This window comes from Epinephelus fuscoguttatus, linkage group LG17 (assembly GCF_011397635.1).
Source record: "Epinephelus fuscoguttatus linkage group LG17, E.fuscoguttatus.final_Chr_v1".
NCBI lineage: Eukaryota > Metazoa > Chordata > Actinopteri > Perciformes > Serranidae > Epinephelus > Epinephelus fuscoguttatus.
Genome location: NC_064768.1, coordinates 24,449,069 through 24,473,424, shown reverse-complemented (window position 1 = coordinate 24,473,424; position 24,356 = coordinate 24,449,069). Strand labels below are relative to the sequence as shown.

Sequence of the window (24,356 nt, the reverse complement as noted above, 5' to 3'; positions counted from 1 at the left end):
GTGTTGTAATGTTAGGGGAGGAATGAACATGAGGCACACACCATCAATCTTGAAGGATGTGAATCTCAGGAAAGACTGTAAAACATGACTTGTTGGGTTGCCGTGAATTAAAAGAGTAATGTCTAGACCTGCTCAACTAGCTACACAAATGTGTCCTGAGATAGGCTAACTTCTGTTATGATGTGGCATTATATTAATAAAAACTGACTTGACTTGACTCGACTCTTAAAAAGGGTGGGACTGAAAAATGTGGTATGAGATGAGTCCTGTCCACACAGATACTTTGGCTCTGGTCTACAGCTGGTGGTGGCAGCCAGATGTTGTTTTCAGGTCCTGCTAATGATTTTCAAACCATTTGGAGAACAAAGAGTAGACGTTAAGGTGAAGAGTTTCATCCAGTTAAGAGAAAATCCTTGTTTTTTGGCTCAATAATGAAATACATAATGTGCAAGAGCCATACAAACAGTCACAGTTATACTTATTGTTTTGCATTTGAAATGAAAGAAATGACTCATTGAGGTTAAAGTGCCAATTTTCAGATTCCTACACAATTACACGGCTAATCCAATCAGGATAAACCAACTGCAACACATCAAACACACCAGAATAAAGAAAACAGGCTCCACAGCAGAGCAAAGAGAACAGGCACAATCTCCAGAAATCCCCACAGCACATATCAAAGACCCTACTGATCTTGTGATTATCAACGTATTATGTTAATTACTTAGTGTTTAATTTGTTTGCTCGTAGAAAACAAAGGAAAATTCCCATATATATTGGGTCCTCTACCAGAGGCCTGGGAGTTTTAGGTTTCTGCAGTATCTTAGCTGTTCCCAGGACCGCACTCTCCTGGACTGAGACCTCAGATGTTGTACCTGGAATCTGCTGGAGACACTCTCCCAGTTTGGGGGTCACAGCCCTCAGTGCTCTGATTACCACACTGTTGCCTTTACTTCTCACATCTTTTTAAACTCCTCTTTTAGCCCTTGGTATGTTTCAAGCTTCTTGTGTTCCTTCTTGCCGATGTTGCTGTCACTCGGGATTGCTACATCTATCAACATGATGTCATCACCAGTTTGTCAATCTGGATCCGGAAGTCCCACAGGATCCTAGCTCAGTCATTATTAACCACCTTAGTAAGTGTCTTCCATTCTGGCCTTGGGACTTCCAGCCCATGCTCAGTGTAGATGTTCCTCTACACTATGCCAGCCACTTCATAATGGCGTTCCATGTACGCTCTTCCTGCCTGCATCCTCCACCCTGCTAATATGTGCTGAACTGTCTCAGGAGCATCTTTGCACAGCTGCTCCTGGGGTCCTGTCTGCTGTGGTAGACCCCTGCTTCTATTGATCTTGTACTAAGTGCCTGTTCCTGTGCCACCATGACCTGTGCTGTCTTTCTATCCAGCCTTTTGCTGCCACTGGTAGAATTTTATGATGTCGGCCACTTCTTCAATCTGTTGGTGGTACATGCTGTGCAAAGGCTTGTCCTTCCATCATGGTTCATCCTTCTCTTCTGCTGCCTGAGGTATTCACGTAGCATCTCATTTTCGGGGACATGGAATTCCTCCTGTATTCAGTCTTGGTTGTTTCGCCATATACACACACACGCACACACAGTCTGGCAATTAAAGAGGTGAATGAAGGGCAGTCTTCATTTGTTTTCTGCGGGATTTTAATGGGAATGTGGATCTTTCAGATCAGTTTAAAGAGTGTCGATGGTTTGCATGTTCCACATTTATTGTAAGTGTATCATGCAGTGTTGGTCTGGTCTGGTCTGGTCTGGTCTTAGTCTTGAGGTCGATATCAATTTGATGGTCTGAAGACTTCTTCATGTGACAGAATAAAGCAATCATGACTTGAGGTAAACATCCATGTGATGGTCTCAAGACAACATCATATGACAGAGATAGCTAGCTAGCATGCTAGCTACTAACAATTGCCTACTCATTTAAGTTAATAACTTTGCCCACTGCTCATTTGAAAGAGGCCACCACATAAGTTTAAGTTTAAGTTTTAAGTTTATTCACTTTATTAATCCCCCTGAAGGGAAATTCAATGTTTTCACTCTTGCTTGTCAATTACACACAGATCTGAAAGACACACACATGCACAAACAGGACCTATACATGCACAAAGTGGAGATATCTCAGAGTGAGGGGGCTGGTGTTCTTGGTTTATCGCACACTTTAAATTTGCTCCCCATAAGCCTCACTTTCATTATGCAATACTTTGTATCACCGGGTACAATCCTGGAAAAAATAAAGGATTCAGTTGGCGGGCTAGTGCGCTAATGCTAGCATGCACATTTCAGCATGCTAATGCTAGCGCTACGGCTAGCCCACTAACTCTAGCAGCCAGAAACAAACATCTATGACTCATTGTCCCTTTGACTGTCTAAACTAGTAACATTTTTTTGTGGCGGCCTTTGGTATTCTGTTATGATCAAGGGGTTAACACTAAGCAACTAGTGCCCCAAGGTAATGTGAGCTTATTACCATGGTGGCAGAATATTAACTATTAATCTAAAAATCAAATATATATTTTAATGTCTGTAGTTGCAGCCTAGTGTAAACTGAAGTAAAACTTTCAGGTTGGGTCTCATCTTGTAATTTCTGCCTCTTTGCACAGCCATTTTGTTTTTACTTTGCAGGGCACTGGCAGCAGGGCTCTCTTTGATGACATCACAAACGTTGACTGGCTGAGGCAGTTGATGTCCCAACAAAAACTTGTTGTCATGGACAACTTGTCAGGACATGCATAACCTACCCATCTATCCAGCTCATCAACTACCACAACAAAACTGTTTCATGTCTTCATGCCTCTAAAATATTTAAACAATCTTAGTTGGAGGAATTAGTAATTTTACAACCCATAGACACACAACTTCACTTGTGGGGTTGTAAGTGGACATGGATTTGTTTGGCATAATGGTTAGTCTAAATAATACATAATAGTCTACATTAATGGACTGCACAGAGCAAAGTGATCCTACAGGGACATCTGGTGGTCAAAACTGGAAACTGCTGCTGGATTACTACTGTGTCCCTCCCAAAAAATGAAATTTCATCTGCTTGGTGTGACTCCATGCAGGACATTTTATACAGTTATTTATGTAAACATGGGCTGGAATCCAAATCCTAATCCCGTGCACGTGTTTACTGGTAGCAATACATTTAAATTTTATTAAATTCCTGCACATAATTTGAACACAAAATTCCATCACAGTATCATATATGTTTGCAGTATTTAGAGTTACAGAGCACTATGTCATGTCAGTGAGGGGCGGGGATCACCGCGGAGCTCCTCCCTCCTCCAGGCTGCCGTCACCGGGGCTTGTGGACCGGAGCAACTCGGCACCAACAACCAGCCGCCGGCTGCTCCTCCGTGCTGAGTGAAGACTCGGTGCAGCCAGGAGCCTCCCCGCCGTCTCCGCCCGTCATTTCTCGCCGTCCACGGTTACCGACATGGCCTCCGACGGCATGGACGAGCGATCTCCGCTGCTGTCGGGTCCCGACTCCGAGAACGTGACCCCCACTGCTCCCCCGTACCTGCAGGATTCAAGTCCCCGAGGTAAACACACGACATGTAGAGAAGCCCCGCTGCCTGCATGCTGAATCATTTTTGGGCGTATCGAGTTTGTGCGTAAATAAAACTGCAGCATTGCAAGGCAAGGCAAGGGCAATCAATCGGCAGCTGAGGGAAAGGTGGAGCTTCTACTGTGAGAACTGGAGCAGTGGGTTAGAGAAGAGGGGCCTACAATAACAGCGAGCTCTGTTTTTTACTGCAGAAATGCCCACATCACGACTCACTGGGGCCTGGGATGTTTTGGGTCTCAAAATACATGGTATGAGTCGTGATGTGGCACTGGGAGGCCTCAGTGTATGTGGGCTTTAATGTTGATTGACGGGGGAGAAATGACCCACTGCAGATGATGGCAGCCTTTTGTCCCAGCTGCAAACTGACAAAATGCCCAGATGTGACCAAAGGCTTGATTTTAAACGTCATAGTGTTACATCTAGCTGTCAGGCTGCGTGGAAACTGGACTATAAACAACAAATATTTGGCCTTGATCTCGCAAAGACAGCTTGAATCTATTCTAGCATCTTCAGTACAGCTCAGGACATGTGCACATACACCCAGCAAACTGACACAGTGTCCACATTTTGCTTTGTAAACAGCTGAATGTAGGTTACAGCACCATAATGCATGCAGGGCTGAGTGATCCAGACCCAGGCAATTACAGCACATAAATCCTCAGTCCACTCAGTCTAGAAGCCTCTGTCTGGACTGGCCTTTACAACCAAGTCCAGCCTGATTCTGAATTTAGGAGGAGATCCCATTTTAAAGCTGGAGAAATACATGATCACACATTTCTTTTTGCTGGAGGCTTCACTTCCCTCGTTTCTACAACAAACATGCAGATCAGACGCTCATATCAAAGGATTATGTTTTGTTTTAAGTAAATTTAGTTTTTTGACACGGTGCACAAAGTTCCCTCTGATTGTACCTTCTTGTTCTGGGCTCATAAGACACGACGTGTCTTCGCCTCGGCACAGCACTGGTTGTTGTGCAAATGAATGCATTCATTGACTGTGTAATACTCTTTGCAGAGCATTTCAGGACAAATGGCTAATATCAAGCAAATAAAATGTGGAAAAATGAACATTTCTGTTGTTCTGGAGCGGTCTAATCTCGCAGAGTTCATATTCCACCAGCGGATTATTCATAAAGACTTTATCGCTGGATGGATTGTAATAACCTGTGAACTGACAGCTTGTTTGGATGTTAAAGCACTGACTGAGTAAAAGCCTAAATGAATGGCAGTAAAATTCATGGCCTAGTTTCCCCTCCCTGCCTCTCTGCAGTCTGGATTATGGCTAATTCTGGTTTCTCTGGTTTGTTTGTTGGGGTACAATCCTCCAATCAGCCAATTTGTAAAATGGATTAATTAGAGTCAAGGATGACAAAACACTGGGGTGTTTTCCTGAGACACAATGACTGAGTTGGTGTTTTGACTAATAATCAGCTGAGTGAATGTGAGCCGTGATTAGGATCATGTTAAAGATCTTATTTTACCGCATCTCTGCTGTATTGATTTCCTAAATATCTCCACAACCTGACACTGGATGACATGACTCCTTTACCTGATGATGTTACTCAGCTGTATATCAGATAGAGATTCACTGTTGGCTGTTATTCACAGTGTGGTGGCAGTGCAGAGGGGCGGAGACCAATGACCTTGGCTGCATCTGAGTGGTTGGACTGGCACTGTGCTTGATTTGGTTGCGTCTTGCTTACATTTTTGCGCTTGAATGGCAGAACAAATTGATTGCAACAAAAGGCCGTGCAAGCCTTGACAGTGTTTTAATGTTGACAGTGATGAATAAATTTTTACTTTCACTCAGAGGCAGTGCTTCACGGTTGTAGAAAAAGCTGTTGAAATACTCATTTTATCCTTTTTTTTCCCAGTAGTAGGGTGAAATCATTCAAGGGTGGAGTCAAGAATCTGCAACATTTATCCTCAGACTGTCAGGAGAGTGCTAGTTATACAGGGCAACTGGGAAGTAATAGTCTGGTGATATTCTCTAGTTGTCTTACTGGTGACAAATCCCATGAAAAGACCAGAACCACCAATTAATTGGTTCTAGTTACAAGTGTTTCTGTTATATATGTTGTTCCTCTGTGCCGTAAAGCTTGTCCAAAAACTACTAAAAACATTTCAGTGAGGCAAACTGTTGCACTGAGTGACATGTTCCTTCTTTATGACACTTCTTTGCCATATAAATGTTAACCTGATAATGTGTCTTATCATGATATTAACAGTATGAAATTGTAATTCAAGACACTTTCTTATGTCATGATTACATGCTGCATATAGCAACAACATAAAGTGGTGTTGCTGCCACCTCCTTTGTGGAGGAGCTGCTTCCAAAAAAGGAAAAACATCAGTGGTGTGGAAGTGGTTCGAAAACCTTCAGGAGCACTACATCACACAAAGGCCACATACTAGGCGTGGGCGGTATCTGTTTTTTTTTTTGTCTTCCAGAAATCTTTTTATTTTTTTTTTAACCAGATTTATGGGCAGTATACAATGACATATTAAATATGTCAGAATGAGCTGGTCTCTGGTTGGTATACAGAACCTACAACATTGAGAACATAAACTGAACCCATACAGTTAATTTGTACCCTGATCTCACATATCCATAGAACCCTCCCACCCTCACTCAAAGTGATAATAATAAATATTTAAATCAAACATCAGACACACATAGAAAATGATAATAGTAATAAGATAAGGGAAATAAATGAAATAGAATAAATGGCAAAATAAAATAATATTAAGAATAAATAAATAAATGAATGAATAAAATAAAAACAAATAGGAAGTAAATAAAACATAAATAAATGAATGAATAGAATAAAATAGAAAATAAAATAAATAAAAAGTAAATAAAAAAATATTTTCATAAAAAAAAAAGGGGGAGCTATTTTTTTCCTACCTTTATACCGTCATGACATTTCACTACGGTATACAATATATGGCATTTGTGTTAGGAAAAAAAAAGTAAAAGCTGTGCTGCTGGTGGTAGAAGTTATTGTAGCATCTATGACATTAGCCTACACACTGTGTTTCTAACATGCAGTTAGTCTGTTTGGGTAGATTTTGCTGGGTTAAAATAGTTATGGCCCACAGAATAATGAATAGATAGGAAATAAGCGCCCTTCTTGCTGGAGGACCTGATGATACTTGTTGCCATGGTGGATACGACACATCAGTGGGCTGAACTGAGATGATGTGTCGAATAAAATCTTGTGGCAAATAAACCACTTTTATAGATGGAAGACGTCATTCTAAGATAAAGATATATATGGCAAGTCTTCCAAACAGGGGCAGGCGGAGGCTTTTTTCTTCAATACCCCACCGCCCACAGTCGCCATCTTTCTCAGCTCAGCTGCCTGTTCGACCAGTAGAGACTGACCTCTGGTGGCACATTCTGTGCACTACATCACCTCAATACAGCATCTCCGTATCAATTTAATAGAAAGAGCACATACTGTATTTGATAGTATTGAAAATTATACCTTTGGGATTTCCAAATACCCTGGTATACCATAATACCTTGACACTGCCCAAGCCTACCACATAGTGCGTCATTTAGCAACTAAAGTGACCACGAAGCAAGACACGCCATGACCTGATTTAGCTCAGGTGACGATGGTTGGTTGAAAATTACCACATCGTTCACAGTAATAAAGCAGCACAACATCATGGCATGAGAAGAAAAAAACTTGTGAGCAATTGGAAAAATATTTTGCAAAACCATGATGTAATTTTAAGGCCATATTTTTCACCTGTATACTGGAACTCTAAATGTGTATTAATCCGCCACTGAAAATAGTCCCAAACAAATATACTGTTCACACCTGTTTGGGTAATATTTGCTAGAAACTGCAGTGCCCAGCTTTTTAAGAAAGTCAGTGAGACTTTTTCTGTAACATATATTGATTTTAAATTTATGGCCTGTTTTTAAGGAATTATGTTTTTAGTAGTAACTGACAAGCTGAGTGAGATAAGAAGTACTGAGATGGACTAATTCCCTATGCCAAGGAGGTTGTGTTTGTGGTTTGTTTGTTTGTTTGTTTGTTAGCAGGATAACAAAAAAGCTACTGGCCTGATTTTAGTGAAACTTGGCAGAGAGCTGTGGCACGGGCCAAGGAAGAACGTACTAGATTTTGGAGCAGTTCTGAATCACAGGGCCAATACACAAATTGTGTTTCACTTTCGTTTACATTGTGAGATATAGATTTTGGCCTTGGTGGAAGTCTGCGTTCACTGAGTGCCCTTCTAGTTCATTGTTTGTTTTAATCTTTTCACGGGAATTATTGACAATAAGAAATGAGTCTTATCCTTTAATAACCTTAAAGAGATTTTTATTTTAATGCCACATGGGCAGCAGAAAACATCCCTGAGCAGCTTGTGTCTGCGCACCAGCTTCCCAGTCAGTCATTCTTCCCCACAAACCACCAGTCACACAATGGCACCAGCTAGACAGGACGCGATGGTGGCTGTATGTTATGGTGCTGCTGGTGGTTGTAGTAGAGTGTCTTCTCGTCTTACCTCTGGCTCCGAGGAAGGCCGGTGAAAACCTATAGCTGCTATATTCTGTTTCAGACATGCATTAGGAGAACTTCACAGAGCAGAGAGAGACCCGAGTAGAATCAGAGCCGGTGGTGGAGAACAGAGAGAAGTGCTGACGGTTTTTTAACTCAAGGTGTTTAGGATCTTATTTCATAATGTTATATAAGAATGTATGGATTAAGAACAGAATCCGGTTGTCACCATGTGCTGCCTGCACACAGTAGGAGTGTCCAGTCTTTGGCATGCTTTAGTTGTATTTCTAGCCACGTTTGCCCAGTTGTTGATGGGGTGTCCCATCTGTCCCTGTGGTGTCAACTGTCGAGCGCTCTGAATCCCAGAGCCAAGCTCGTTTACCTGTTAACTCGTCCCATTATCTCATTCAGAGTGAAGGTGGTCATTTGTCGGATTAGATGCCTCCTTTGTGTTTGGTCAGCAGACTTGGGTCAGGCTCGACAAAGACTTGATAATGCATCACAAGGGACTGTGATACAGGGTACTGTGTTACAGCATTACTCATTTGTCTGTGGCTACATGAAGTTATTATTTACATTATCAATTCCTTTTCTCACATTTTCTGCCCTTCATATTTTTTTCCCCCGCAGCTCTTCACATCTGAGGAGCTGGACCTGGTGACATTTGAAGCATTTTTGTGTGAAGAAAGAGCAATCAAATACATCAGCATTGTTGTAGTTTAATTTTCTGTTGATTTACAAATGCTCTCAGCTACATCTGACTCATTGTTGCCTGAGCTGCGCAGTAAATCTGTAGGCCTACTTAGGGACTTATCTTACATGATCAGTGTAGGTAGTTAGTAGTTAGTAACTACGTTGTTTATCAGTGTTATATTTGATTGAGTTGTCAGTATTTTTTGAATTTGCACAGTCATTGCTGTTAGATGATGAGATATTTTTGTTTCAGTAGCAAGTTACAACACGAAATAACTCAATTCATTTAATGTTGAAGGTTGAATTAAATGATTTAATAGAGATTTTAAAATACCTATTTTCCACTTTCTGTGAGGCTGCTTTTATACCTAGATAGTTTTGGTGTGAGTTGCTGAGTGTTGGATTGTTGGAAAATTATGACCTTGTTACTCAAGATAATCCACAGATCATGTTTTGTGCAGTTTCACATAGGAACTTTTTTCTTTCTTCTTTACTACACATGCCAACCGTATCACTGTGTCAAGGGAAGTGTGCATCTAGTCATGGATGAGAGGGTCCTGCTCATGACAGCGAGAGATGTAAACATTAATGGCATCCTCCTCAGCTGAGCTGAAATGTCAGCAAGATCAGTGGTGCTGGGTGAGCTAGCAGTAGATGCACACTTCCTTCTGAGCGGTGATACGGCTAGCGAGTGTAATTTAGCAAAAGGAAAACAGTTCCTACATGAAACTGCTCACAACAAAGTTTATGAATTATCTTGAGTAACTGGGTCATGATTTCTGGAAAGACACATTGCTGTTGAGTTTTTCACATGTATTTTTTGGCACTTTGTGCACCACAAGCTGAGTGCCATCTAGTTCCATTATGCTGGAGAGAAGGCAGACATCTCTACGGCTGATATCTTCAACGTATAACAGCTCACACCAAAACAGTCTAGTTTAATAAACAACACTACAGGTAAGAAGGGAACTATGTAGTTTTGATTCTGGGTGACGTGTCCCTTTAAGTATGACATAGATTGCAAAGTATGCTCAAATACTACAGTAGTAGTAGTAATGGTAGTGACTGTTGCAAAACCTATGGATTATATGTGTTAAAACCCTGAAAAACACATGGAATGTAGACTAATTACATGAGGTTAATGTGGGATTAAACAGTACAGAGTTCATTTGAGTGGCTACTGTAGTTAGTCCACAGCAGTGCTTCTAGACTAAAAGACATTTTTTAAGTTTGGCCATTTGATCATGTTGATTACACTTGTTTATGGAACATAACACATAACCCACTACCTGAACAAGACTTAAAAACCACAACGTTAATTTTATGGATATTACGAGACATAACATATTAAGGAGAAATGTAGCTCAGACATTACATTATAGCACAGAGATATGTCCTCACAATGCCACAGCCTCACAATCAGAAGACTGCATCATACGTTACATGTAGTATTTGTCTGCAGCATGACACAGGGTGGATTTTATGGCACCACTTTAGTAAAAGAGCCCATTGTTTCTCTCTTAAACATACAGAGTGGTACACTGCCTCTGACAAAGAGAGAAAAGTCACACGTTGAGCCATCAGAGTCATACACAGGCTGTCATGGGTTTGCATACAGTACGTGAAGGAGGGTTTCCAGGCACTAATAGCTACCAAGAGAGGCCTTTGAATATTGATTGTGTGTTATATCATTTTTTTTTTTGAGAGAGAGGTCAGTCCTGAACATGTTTCCTGTTGGTTAATATTGTAAGCCATGTTAGACAACAGCTCCTTTCTATAACTACAAGTTGTTTTGGGAAAGCGCTGGGCAATATATCAATATTATATCAATATCATGATGTGACACAAGGTATTGTCTTAGGTTTTGGATATCTTAATATTTTAAGTGTTGTCTTGTCTTGGTTTTAAAGGCTGCATTACAGTGAAGTGATGTCATTTTCTGAACTTACCAGACTGTTCTGGCTGTTTTATTATTCCCTTTTTTCCACTAAGTCATTATATCCACATTAGTGATGGTTTTCGGGATGCATCAGATGTTTATTCATGTTTTATATAATGCAGTGGGTAGCCTATTATAAAATTAGGGCTGCAACTAAAGATAATATTCAATATGGTGTTTATTAGAAGCAGCAAATTCTTACATTTTAGAAGCTGTAACTTCGAGTGTTTGTCAGTTTTGCTTGGACAATGACTCAAATGGTTATTCAGTTATCAACATAGTTGTTCAAACATAGTTATTTGACTGTCAGTTGACAAATTAATTCATGTTTAAGCTATATAAAGTGTATTTACACAGATTCTAAGATGAACAATTTGCACAGCAATCTTCTTATTTATTGTTTTGTTTAAGATGTTTAAGATTGTAATGTTAGACTTAGATTATGACTTTGTTTGGTTTGTTAGACCCTCGACAGAAATAAGATTTTGTTGTCATGCAGGGACAGTTTTTTCCAAACACTACCTGTATTTTACAGTTTAATATCTCAGGTTATGGCCAAAAATCTTAAAGATTCTGGCCCGCAACATACTGTATTATGTTAGACAGACTGACAAACACTTTCTAACACACTATAACTAAATGCAACGGCGGCGAACAATATGTGTTGAGTTTGGAGGTTTATTCTTGACCTCGGAAATACCAGTTTAACAAAAATTTCTTAAGGCCCACTCACTAGATGCCTCTCACATCTTTCAGCTACATTTTGTGGCCTTTATGATCCAATGAAGTAAGTGGACCTTGAATACCTTTTAATTTTGCTTCTTCCAAACCCATTAGCTATCTCTTATGCCATTACTGCACATACTTTATGTTACAAAAATCAACTCAATTTCCAGTTTCCTCTCATGATAATATAATGTAGAAAAGTTTTTTTTTAGAGTTATGTCATTCTTCTAAACTATTTCCTGTTTTGTTTTGTGGCTGTGTGAGCATTTGGATACTCTTCTGTTCTCAGTTTTTATAACAACTGAGCAAAAACTGATTTTTATTTAGTGAAATCAAAGAGCAAAACAAAGATACATTTCTGTTTTTAAACAGAATCTTCCATCTGAATAAAGAGCATGGATCACAACAAAACCTGCCATGAAAATAGGACCCGCCGTACACAGTACATATCCCACTGGGGATGTTTCACAGCACAGTATAATTACAACCCGTTTACAGCTGTTAGAAAACTGGCACCCCTCGTGGTAAAACAGACACACACTGATATTGAAGTTAGAGTCTCCAGAGTTTATGTGTGGTAGTGTCTGTTCAATGCCTTAAGTTTTATAGGTGCATGCGATTAACAGCCGGCCATGTGCTGTGTGCTTTGCCCTCCTCCTCTTTTCAAAGCCGAACTACCTCCTCCCTACACAGCCATTGCCAGCCCTGACGCCGGCGGTATGCCTGTCATCAACTGCCGCGTATGCCAGTCGCTCATCAACCTGGATGGAAAGCTGCATCAGCACGTGGTCAAGTGCACAGTCTGCAATGAAGCTACAGTAAGTGGAGGACAGGGTGGAGGCCGGTGACGGATTTATAAATGATTGTTGGTGTTGAGTCGTAATAGTTTAACTGTAAAGACATTTAGTCTTCAGTTTTATTTGAGCTGCTTATCACGGCTCTCCTCTCGTCTCGTCATACAGTCAATAAAATGTTCATCTCTTTTGCAATCTATTACACATGCAGGAGCTGAGCCAGATGTTGTAAACACTTGGAGCTCGCATAGAGGGGTCTGGGGGTATGCACGCCCTGGGGAGACTGTCCTGGACATATATATGAAAATTTGGTCATGTTAAGGTTCTGTAATAATAAGTATTATGATCATTATGCATTTACACAGCTTGACCAGTCTTAAGGGGTGGAGCCAGATGTTGTTAACATTTGGGGCTCAGCCCAAGCCCAAGGAGAATTTTTTTTTATTTATTTATTTATTTTTTTTTTTTGCATTTACAGCAGCTTTATGCTCTTATTCTAGCCATTTGAGACTATAGAATGGCTACAAATCTGTATTTCATCTCGGATAATCATCATGGTATCTAGTTCTTCCCCACCTGTCTTCATCATTCTGAATCCTCCTCATCCTGCCACCTAAAAAATGATGTCATTATTTTAAGTTATATAACATAGTATAGGCAGGACTTGCGTTCAAACAGCATTATTAATCTTGAAACCTATTTTTGTTATTCTTCAGTGGAGCAGAGTTCACAAAAGAAATGTTTAATTAGCAAATTTGCTGCATTCGAATCCATGCCATAATAATCTGGGCTGCTCTAATTGCAAATCAAGGCTCCACAACAATTCCAAGTCAATGTCTCTCTGACGCTCTGTCTCTGACACACACACACACACACACACACACACACTAATTAGCATTTTGTGTGATAAAACATGTAATTTGTCAGTGATCAAGACACAAACCATTTGCTTTAGACGTCAGTCCTTTGACTATTTTTCATCTGGATAGTGTCCACCTTTTAGAGCCTTGCCAGATGTTGATGTAGACATTTGTCACATTGATCAGTCTGTCCAGTGATAAGAGCTCCGTATGACTTGAATGTCTCGCCTGTGTCAAACTGAGAGCTCTGATTGAGCTGTCAGCGGAGGCAGAAAGGAGGATGAATCGCTATCATCACAAACACTCGGGTGGGAAAAGCCATTTCCACTGGCTGATATTTGTGGTGCTTATGCATCAACTCAGCCATTTGATATTCTGTTACACAGTGGACCAAAACACTGCGCAGTTGATAGTTTGGCCTTCAGTTGTTGCATCTTTTTCTCAGCTCAGGTTCACCAGAAACTGAGTACCGTGAGTGCGACACAGTATTAGGACAGGCATGAGGGGAAAAAATGAGAGGAAGTTTTAATTTTTATGTTGCATTACGAGAATAAAGTCAAAATGTTGAAATAAACTTGACATTTTTTTCTTACGTCTGGCCCTAATACTCTTCTGTAGTATCAGGCACACTTAAAATCGATTCTAGAAATGTATATTTATTGTAAGAAAGTCTTGTTTTTCCTTTGGAAAGCACTTTGCAGTCTCTGGTTCTGATAAATGTAGCATTATTAAACTTTATTATTGTTATTGCAGTTTCCACCATTGTCCAGCTCAGTGTATATAGACACAGACACCAGGAAGTACTGCATACAGGCTTTATGAATAACCGACCAATCCATCATGTCAGAGTTATAATATGCACATTTGAAGCTGGTGGGTAAACTAATATATATTTCATAGATTAAAGGCAAAGCTATTGATTTTGCTCAGCACTTTTTCCACCCTGTAAGGTCCGAACGGGGTGGAAAAAGTGCAGGCATGTATCAAACTGAAAGTATCCAGTGAGCTGATTTTTCTGTGTTGCCTTCCAGCCCATCAAGAACCCCCCAACAGGGAAGAAATATGTGAGATGTCCCTGTAACTGCCTGCTCATCTGTAAAGACACGTCCAGGAGGATAGGATGTCCTCGACCAAACTGGTAGGCTCTCACAAAATCAACTTATACACGACATGTGAAGCTCTTTCTGTAGTGCTACGCCGTTAAAAATGTTTTAATCCTAGGCTGTAATCATAAGCTTGTTCTTGTCTTTGTTCCTCCGACAGCAGACGCATAATCAACCTGAGCCCGGTGATGGTTATCCCAGAGGAGCAACCCGCCCAGCCGGCACTGCCCATCCAGCCTGAGGGGATGAGGGTGGTCTGCGGTCACTGTGGCAACACCTTTCTTGTACGTCAAACCCACCGAGACAGTTAATGTAAAACCACACTAAAGTTTTGTTGATGCAAAATTGTGTTGCTGTGCTGTTGTTGGTATGTGCATATTAACAATCTTGAGAGCCAAATCGCAGTGAATTCTTCAGTATTTGCGGATGAAAGTACGGGATTTTCTACAGTTTTATAGCACTGTTGAACTGTTGTTCTGGGTTTTATAGCCTGTTATACTTTATATCAGTCAGTCCAAAGCACACACAAGAGTTAATGAGATGTTCCTCTCCTGTTGAACTATCTTTTATCTGTGTTGAAATGAAATTGAAAACATATCGTCATCGCAGAATATGATGATGAAGTGGCTGGCATGTGTTTACTGCAACTTTCCTTTCCTTTGCCTGGCTCATTAACAGACTATGTGGGTGCAGCCCTTTTGCAACTTGGACCTTATTTTTCTAATGTTTTGTGTCTAAGTTACTAATGGGAACAACAATTTTTGCAATTGGTCCGGTATTAAGGAGCAGGGCTGCAGCCTGTGCGTCAGTGTGCATCCACTACAAGTGCTTGTTTTTGCCACTGACAGGCTCAGATTTTTATTATAAGGGTCTGAAAATATTATGGATCCCTACAGAGATATACCTTTCTGTTAAAGAGTAAGATCCTTTTTGTTTAACCAGAAACATCCCAGAAATGGCCAATCCCACCAGACTCCATTTAAATTAACATTTTAGCGTGTATAGATGTAGCCTGAGTGAAGAGTTTATTTTAGCCGAACCAGAGTTGTTGATTGTCGGAGATGTGGAAAGATGAACAAGGATGGATTTTGTGAGTTTAATTTGTTTCATTTGAGTTTGAATGAAAGGTGTTTTATAGTGATAAAATTCCTGTTTATTTGAATAAAGTCCGGTGAGTTTGGCGTTTGCGGTTAAAGGAAAAGGATCTTACTCTTTAACAAAAATCTCTTTAGGGATCCATCATGCTGTCAGGCACTTATAGTAACAATCTGAAAATTCTTCACACTGAAAAAAATGTAACAGTCTTCCTACAACCTGTGTTGAGGATACTAGAGTATTTCGGACAAGGTTTATATACCATATACTTTTATATATCATATTAAATGTTAATAATATTTGCTGCCAGGCGTCTCATTGAAGGAAGAAGGTGCAGAACTTGAGGTACTTGACATGCGAGTCAGTATGACACTGACTATTGATATTGTCCTCCTAACGTGTGCGCATTGTCACTTGCGGCGTCTGTAGGGCAGTGAGGACGCCAGGTCATCCCAGCCAATGTCTGGCCTCCCCAGCGATGGCTCTCCTCCAGCACAACAGCAGGTTGAGAAAGCTGGTCATACTGGTGGACATATTAACAACAGCCTAACCTGCTCCACTTCAATCTGCGGCCTTATTTACACCGGTGATAATATGACTTTGTACACGTCTGGCTTTGAATAGAGCTTCAGTTAAAGAGAGGTGAATTTAAGGGTATTAAACTGGACAAAATCAAAATGGTTTGGCTTGAATTTCTGTTGGATTTCTAATTCCTCCGCTGAAGCCAGATGTCAAAAGTCACATATTAAACTCGTGTCAATGGGACCTTAAATTATGCTGATCTGTGAAGGGATAACATCGTCATAACTCTGCTTTCTTAACATCAGACCCCTTAATGAAACAACTGTGTAATTACAATCCTAACCAATACATTATACAATACATATTATAAGAATCATTTTAGATGCTCATGTAGACAACCTTTTGATATTTTCTCCAATGCGGACATAATAATTAGATTTACACGTTTCAAACCGTTATAGCTGATCATTAAAATCAATCCCAGTATGTCTTATGTTGATTGCTCTAAAAGTCCATTCAGGTTATAATGTGTTGTTTAATTTTTGTGCTGGCTTGTGTGCATGTGAATGTTCCTTAAAACTGTAACCTAACAGTGCTCCTTCTTCTGTTTCCTCACAGTGGATGGAGCTGCGGTTTAACACGCTAGCCAAATGTCCCCACTGCAAAAAAATGTGAGTCCATCAAACCTCCATTTAACACCATCCTCAGAGGTCACAGTGCCAGTGAAGTCAATTTTATTTATATAGCCAAATATTCTAAATCACAATTTGCCTCAGGGGCTTTTACAACATACAACACCCTCTGTCTTTGCACTGTCTCTGCAAATAAGGAAAATTTCCCCAGAAAAACCTTTCACAAGGAAAAAATGGGAAAAACCCGAGGGAGAGAAACAGAAGCGGGATCCCCCTCCCAGGAAGGACAGACATGCAGTAGATGGCGTTTGTACAGAATAGACCAACATTATTAACAACAATATACTGCAGACAATCTACACAACAATATGATACATAGAATTTGAAAATCACAGCAGCCTTGCGCACTGACCCCGATGTGTTTTATTGTTGTATTTGTTGTGAAAGTTCACAATACAAGGCAAAATGGAAACACACACTTGCTCCCTTGGTTCTCCCTTAGTTCGTGACTGCTCTCTGCTTGCGTCTTGCATTTGGCATCGTGGCTACCTGATTTATGAAAAGATTGTGAAATTGTAGTCTGCTGTAAGCATCATCACTGCTGTAGTGCATTTCTGGATAGGTTAACCTTATTGTCTCTTTGTTGGCTAAGGTTTCAAGAAAGACATTGCTTCAATATATTGCCACTTCTTCAGACCTGGATGTTTACTGTGAAGTTGCAAGTAGTGTGAAGAATCTGCAACTTCATTTTCACATTGTACAGAAATGAATGTAAGCCAACGGCTGGCAAAATAAATCAGATTATGGACATAGTTTATACAATGGTTGACTGGAATGTAAAGTCTAAATTATGTGTAGAAATGGATTAAAAGATGCATAATTACAGGTGTGTTCTTAAAGTTGAAAAATACACACTGTACATTAGAGGAAGCAGAATGTTTTGAAACACTAAAATCATTGATTTTCCACTTCTGCTTTGGCATCAACTGTCAGTCACGTAGGTTTGTGGTTTGGTATGTCATAGATATGAATACTTAAAACCACCAGATCTCTGGCTCTCGCTACTGAAATGCTTTCTTTATGGATAAATTCACTGCAGTCAGACGCTGAGCTTTACAGGTCTGGACTTTGTAGTTCTTGGAAGGCGAGGGGAGGGGAGGTGATGGAGACTAATCTAGACGTGTGACAGGACTTAGAGCTTAGCCTCAATACATGTAATGGTAACGGGGGAGGGGGATAACAGTGTTGAGAGGTGGTGGGAGAGCATAGAAAGGTGTGTCTGAAAGTGATGATGTGGACTGTGTTTACAGGCAGGCAGTGATGCAGAGACGACAGTCAGCCTGCATCATAATAACAAGCTGCTGTCTTTGCCTCTGTCTCTGTTTCTTATCTCTGCATCTGTCTCCTTATATACCTCTGTGTCTGTCTTCATCTTTGTACCACTCTGTACCTCCTCTACCATCATTCATTTATATTTTGACATTATCTATATTTACATCCAGTCTCGTTCCTTGTGTCATACAAGTCATTAAACACACCACTGCAGTGCTGAAACAGCGTTTGTCAGAGAGCAACATCGCTCAAACATAAAACATTATTTTGCAAAAAAGAACATTGTCTCCTCTCCCAAACCCTTACAAATAAAACGTGGAAAAAATGATTCTTCCGGAAACACAGCTTAAATATTTTATGATCCAACAGTCCAACTATAAGAAGTCAGGAGCGACGAAGGGCGTTTATCACAAAGGGTGACTTTGGTATTTTTCAACCTGGACCCTGTTTTCCCATGTTTTTGTGTCTAAGTGACTCATGGAAAAAACAGTTCTTGAAATTGATCCAGTATTGAGCAAGAGGGCTGCAGCTGGCAGCTGCAAAACAGACTGTGATGTAACCACTCGGTACAATAACACACAATTAGTTTACAGTGTGTCCACTAAAAGTGCTTGTTTTTGCCACTGACAGACTCATATTTTTAATCTTTACTGTCTGACAAGATTATAGAAAGGATCCCTACAGAGACAGAGATAGACCTTTTTGTTAAAGGGTAAGATCCTTTTTGTTGAACTAGAAACATCCCTGAAGTCGCCATTACCAAACCCGCCAGACTCCATTTTTTTTTTTTTTTTTTTTAAAACATATTTTTTGGGCATTTTGCCTTTGATGGACAGGACAGGTAAGCATGAAAGGGGGGGGGGGGGCGACATGCAGCAAAGGGCCATAGGCTGGATTCGAGCTCGGGCCGCTACAGCAACAGCCTTGTATATGGGGCGCCTGCTCTACCACTAAACCACCGACGCCCCACCAGACTCCATTTAAATAAACTGTTATTTTAGCAGGTAGAGAGCCAGCATATTATAACATCTAACTGTGTGAATTAAAGTTTTTTTTTCCCAATCAAACCAGAGTTGGTGATTGTTGGAACAGTGGACAGAGTTAAAAAGGTTTTTGTGAGTTTTATTTTGTTTCCGTTGGCTTTGAATGTAGTGTGTTTTACAATGATAAAATGAGTATTTATTTGAATGGAGTCTGGTGGGTTTAGCAATAGCAGTTTCGGGTTGGTTAAACAAAAAGGATCTTACTCTTTAAGAAAAAGGTTTATGTCTGTAGGGATCATTTTAATAATGTTGTGAGACACTTAGAATTATAATTTGAGCCTATCAGTGGCAAAAACAAACACTTAAAGTACACGTAAATTGTTCATATGCCCTGAGTGGTTGCACTGCAGCTCGTTTTGAAGTTGCTGGCTGCCACCCTGTCACTTGATACTGGACCAGTTTCAAAAATTGTTGCCTTCCCAGTCACTTGGGCACACAAATGTGGGAAAATAGGGTCCAGGTTGAAAATGCTATTCAAATGTGTTGTCCTTAAATCATCACATAATTAGAAATATAACACACAATGGACTTGTATTCTGTCCAGCCTCTACTCTGCAAGTCCATTGAATTCCTAAATCTGTTTGATAGCTAATGGTAACTCCCCAAATTTCTGACTCTCCTTTTCTGTCTTTCACCTCATTGTCTGTTTCCATCTACAAAAAATCTCTCCCTGACTTAGTCTGTATCTCCCTACAAAGTGTTTTTCTCCCGTATAACAGAAATCAAAACCGTGCCAGATGAAGTACCTCAGTGTTTATAAGGAACTGATACCTTTTGGTGTAGTAGCACCTTCACAGAGGAAAGTACCCCAGTTACATGTGTAAAATGCTTTACTATTGCTGTTTTTTTGTCAGAATGGTGCACTGTATATATCAGATTTGTTTACCTGATTAATTCTTGTTTTGCAAATGATCTTTACTGCTTGAATCTTTAAAAACATTGTTCGAAAATAGAGCTGCTCCATAAATGGTCACAGGTCAAATTAATGAAACGGTCAGGTGGCACAAACGTTAACAGTGAGTCGAACAAAGACGAAACATGAAATCAGGAGGAGATTTCTTAAGAGGGAGTAGGAGAAGGTAAGAAATCAGGTGATCAGGCTCCCCCTTAAGCCATCTGAATACCAGCGATTCCTGAAGAATGCTTTAGTCCTGTCACATGAGAGGCATGTGAGAGCAGAGAGGGGGAGGAAAGTAAGGAAATGGTGAAGTAAAAAAAAAAAAATAAAAAAAAAATAAATTGATGCCAGTGCGGTGCTAAAGGGCAGTCGACTTGTGGATGTGTTTGAATGGAGTATGGATGGAATTTAAGTTGTTGGGAACTGCACATGTGACCAGCCTCTGGCGCTTTCATGTGTAATTCAAAAGAGCTCAAGAGGAGAGTTTGCCCACTGGAGAGTGAGATCACTGAGTCATATCAGTCAATTTGTTAGCTTACACTGGAGTTTCGAATATTCAAATTAATTTTCTTTCCATTCATGACCATATAAGAATACACATATGATGCTTGTCTCTGTACAAACAAATCATAAAAATGTCTAAAATGTATTCTGTATGTTCATATGTTGTTCAACCCTCTAACAGCTGTTTTTTGATTTTTCTCTCTGCAGATCCTCTGTTGGCAGTGCGCTGCCTAGGAGGCGCTGTTGTGCTTATATAACTATAGGAATGATCTTCATTTTCATTGGAGTGGGTTTAACAGTGAGTACTGTCATTGTCTTGTTTGTGCTGTTTATATTTATATGTCACTGGGATCTTGAGAGATCAGTGATATCCAGTCCATGTTAATGTCCCACTCTTGTGATATTTATGACCCTGAAAGTGGAAAGTTTAGAGTTCATGAGTTGTCATGGGTTTGCTGACATTTTCAGAAATGGTGGCATTTAAGTCCCACCCTCACCTGAGGGGAAAACAGTTCATCGCTGTCCATTGACTTTTTATTTCGTGAAGAGGCTTCCTTGTCTTTTTTGTTTGCTAGCAAAGAGAAAATTGTCTTAAGGGCTTCTGTGTGATGGGATGCACGACTAACAGGGTAAAGAAACCAGAACTAAGTTTTTATAGGCTACCGAACCAAAAAACTGAGTTTTTAAAATGACAAAAGTGGATACAGACGAGGATCATGATCATGAGGCACAGCTGCAGCTGATGGTGATGCCAATACTTTTGCAGGTATTTGGTCATAAAGCAGAGGATTGAACAAATTAAACATTGAATGTGCTCGCTGAAAGTCAGGGCATCAGAAACCGGTGCTTGGGCAGTGGCCCTCAGTGTCAGATGTGTACGCACAACACACCCTCTAATGCAAACCCATCCGCATCATTATTAAAGCACAGGACTTTTGACCCAGCAGACTGGTGTCGTGTCCTATTTGAAACTAAAAGTCAGCATTAAGTGGTTTTAGTTATGGTAGTCGTCACGTAACACCTTTTCCTAACAGGAAGTGATGTGAACGAGCCAACATCAGATTGTTTCAGTTGCTCCCAGTGAAGATGTCCTAAGCTGCTCTGTGCATCAGCGAACAGGTTAAGCAACATGTTGCTTGCCTGAAGAAATGCTTGCCCGCACTCCTTTTTTGCAATATTTCCGGCACCTACTTTCAGAGCAACATCCAGCCATTCAATAGGCTCCCTGAGTGTTGTTGTCGCTTGTAGTGTATCCGGACATTTTTTCATTCTCCATCCACCAGATTTCGCTTGCTGGCTGTGTGTTAGGAAGAGGTGTAAGCCGTTACTGACAAACATCAATCACAATTGTTTCCTAACCATAACCATGTAGTTTTGCTGCCTAAATGTAACTGCAGACCTCCTGCGTGAAGATATGACACAAAGGGCCTCTGCCCAAGCATCAAATAATGACAAGCAGGGATGAGATCATTAATGTGCGCAGCAAATTTCACTTAAGTTCCATCCAGCAGTTGTTGGAATATATGACTCATAACCACAGAGGTGAACCTCATGGTGGCGCCAGATGAAAAGTGAGGGTGTCACCAAAGTCATTAGGATTCAGCTTCTGGGGACAGTGAATGTCTGTGCACAATTTCATGGCAATCCATCTAATAGTGGTGGAGATTAAGACGAGATAAAGGATCTGATGGATCACATTTCACCGGAGATGTACCTTGTACTTGATAACTTGATAAATCGATGATTGATTGATTGACTGATATTTCAGTCTGGAGCAAATAGATAGAGCCACTCCCCTGTCATGACTAAACATTTCTGAGATGTGGAAATGTCCAGTAGACATAAAGTGACTGGTGGTTTAATGCCTGTTAAGCTACTTGACTGTTCAGTAAACAAATCTGTATTCTACACAAACAACCACATATTGTTTATTCTTTCACAGTATATCAGAGTTACATAACTTCGTATAATCATATTAGAATCATAATCGCTGGATAATGATCTCATTGGATTAAAGTATTTAGTATTTTAGTTCAAGGTTACTGAGTTTGTTACAGATCATTTTTCTGCAGCTTGTGTGATGAAGTGGATCACTGACTGATTGATATTATGAATTATGTTCCATCAACCATTGAATGAGTTGTTTTGAGTTTGCACATTATTAAACTGCAGTGTAATTTAATAGACTATGGCCTGTTAATCTCTCTCTGCAAGATAAGGTTATGAATTAATGGAAATCTTTATTCTCGGTGAAACGTCTCACCCACCTTCTCCTCCTCTCGTGTGTACTAACAGGTTGGTACTCGGGACTTCGCCAGTCGTTACAACGCCACCTATGTGTCCTGGGCATTCGCCTACCTGCTGGGCCTCATCTGTCTGATACGAGCCTGCTACTGGGGTGCTATCAAGGTCAGCTACCCTGAGAATAGCTTCGCCTAGAACGGGCTCAGCCTGGCACAGCCCTGCACGGCTGGAAGAACAAACCCCACTTTTAGTTTTTATCATCTTGTTCAGATTTCAGACCGGTCATGTTCAGCAGAGTGGGACGTCTGCAGAGCGTCTGGACAGGAGTGTGTTGGAGAGGTGTTGTGTGTGCGTTCGATGAGGTGTATGTTGGAGATGTACCTTGTTGTGTTTGTGTCTTAGAGAGTTTTGACTCGCTGGACAAACCTAACGTGTGTCGATCAGTCCTCCTGCTTAGTCCACAAGGACTCAAATCCTGCCCAGGTTTTGCCAAAATCCTTCAAAATATGAAATCAAGAACTTAAAAGAACCTGTGATTTCTCTTGATGAATGCCAAAATTTAGATTTAAAAATGATAGTTGAGCAAACTGGTTGGATTTGGTCTTTCTGGACCACATTTGTTTTGTCTGTTTCTCAGCACTTGATTTCTTTTGTTACTGACCAGACCAAAATGAGACAACCTCCTAAGAACAGTTCTCCCATTGCACTACGATTATATGCAATTGTATGTGTTGTTTTGCTGCTAGTTAAACTCAGCTACAGAAAGCTGCATACCCATACTGTATTGTAACCATTTATCTTGCCTGTGTACACTGACATAGTATTGCTATATGATTTTAACTCTGGAAATGATCAATTTTTAAAAGAAATCCTTAAATACCCGTGTGTGCTAATGTTGCTGCCCAGTATTAGTCAAGAAGAGCAAAAGATCAACAGGGGCTTGTTTTTGTTTGCCATCAAAGTGTTAATTTTTTTGGTGCCATGCGGCTTTGAACTCACCACAGCAATAACCCATTTATTTGAGTTCCTTCACCTGCCCCGACTGCGTTTTCGTTGCCTTCTCGCTGGTGGAAAATGATCCCAAAACACTTCTGCATGTTAACTTGTTTATGCTTTGTCACTGAGGTGGTGTTATTTCAGTTTTCAGAGAGGTAGCTGAAGCTATGATGTTCCTGTCTTTGCTCCTTCTGCCTGTGAGTTAGAATGTAAATCCTCCTCTTCCTCCCTCCGCTTATAATTGCCGCTCTCTGACCTCCGGTGAACTCTGTGCTAGCTAGCATCGCTGTAGGCTAACTCAGCATCCTGTCTCTCGACCTTGACCAGTGGGCACAGCTCAAACTTCTAACCTTGTTTTGAATGTGATGATGATGATGATGATGATGATGATGATGACGATGATGACGATGATAAAGCAGAAAATAATGTTTAAAAAATGCTCTTTGTACATAGTTCAAATTCAGTACTTGGAAACTGTAGTAGAGGTGAAAGGAGAAGGTGGCTCTTGGGTCTTTTTAAAAATGATAATTTATCAATAAAATGCAAAAACTGCCTTTAATTGTGTTGTGTTTGCTCATTGGCTGTGATGTCACCTCATTTAAAGACATGCATACAAGGTTCAAACAAACAGGGTGTACCTTAGTAATTTTAAGATACTTGCACTGATCCCATTTTACGGAATACTTCACCCACAAAATAATCATTTGTAGATCAATTATTCATCCTGTGGTGCAGTGAATTTGTACAGAAAACTATATCGGAACATCAGTTTACAAACTCTCATACAACTTTTGCACTGCAAGTCTTATTTATCCTCCTGTTACCAAAAAGACTTGCAACTCAACTTGGACCTACATG

The 24,356-nt window shown here is 40.3% G+C and overlaps 1 protein-coding gene across 2 annotated transcripts; it reads left to right on the top strand.

The window, feature by feature from the left end:
- The first annotated feature begins 3,299 nt into the window (after nucleotides 1–3,299).
- On the top strand, nucleotides 3,300–24,057 carry pip4p2 (phosphatidylinositol-4,5-bisphosphate 4-phosphatase 2). Of its 2 annotated transcripts, none has more exons than XM_049602743.1 (7): nucleotides 3,300–3,572; nucleotides 12,169–12,293; nucleotides 14,161–14,267; nucleotides 14,393–14,516; nucleotides 16,468–16,520; nucleotides 20,466–20,556; nucleotides 22,554–24,057. In XM_049602743.1, the coding sequence occupies exons 1-7, from the start codon at nucleotides 3,467–3,469 to the stop codon at nucleotides 22,695–22,697; spliced, it is 750 nt and encodes a 249-aa protein (XP_049458700.1). In that variant the 5' UTR covers nucleotides 3,300–3,466; the 3' UTR covers nucleotides 22,698–24,057. The 2 variants fall into 2 exon arrangements, with proteins under 2 accessions (XP_049458700.1, XP_049458699.1); XM_049602742.1 differs by having other exon boundaries at nucleotides 3,302–3,572; nucleotides 12,145–12,293.
- Nucleotides 24,058–24,356: the final 299 nt, after the last annotated feature.

Coding starts and splice junctions, on each gene's coding strand:
- pip4p2 (XM_049602742.1), top strand. CDS start 3,467: ATGGCCTCCGACGGCATGGACGAGCGATCTCCGCTGCTGTCGGGTCCC. Junction 3,573..12,144: donor GCAGGATTCAAGTCCCCGAG/GTAAACACACGA, acceptor CTCTTTTCAAAG/CCGAACTACCTCCTCCCTAC. Junction 14,517..16,467: donor ACTGTGGCAACACCTTTCTT/GTACGTCAAACC, acceptor GTTTCCTCACAG/TGGATGGAGCTGCGGTTTAA.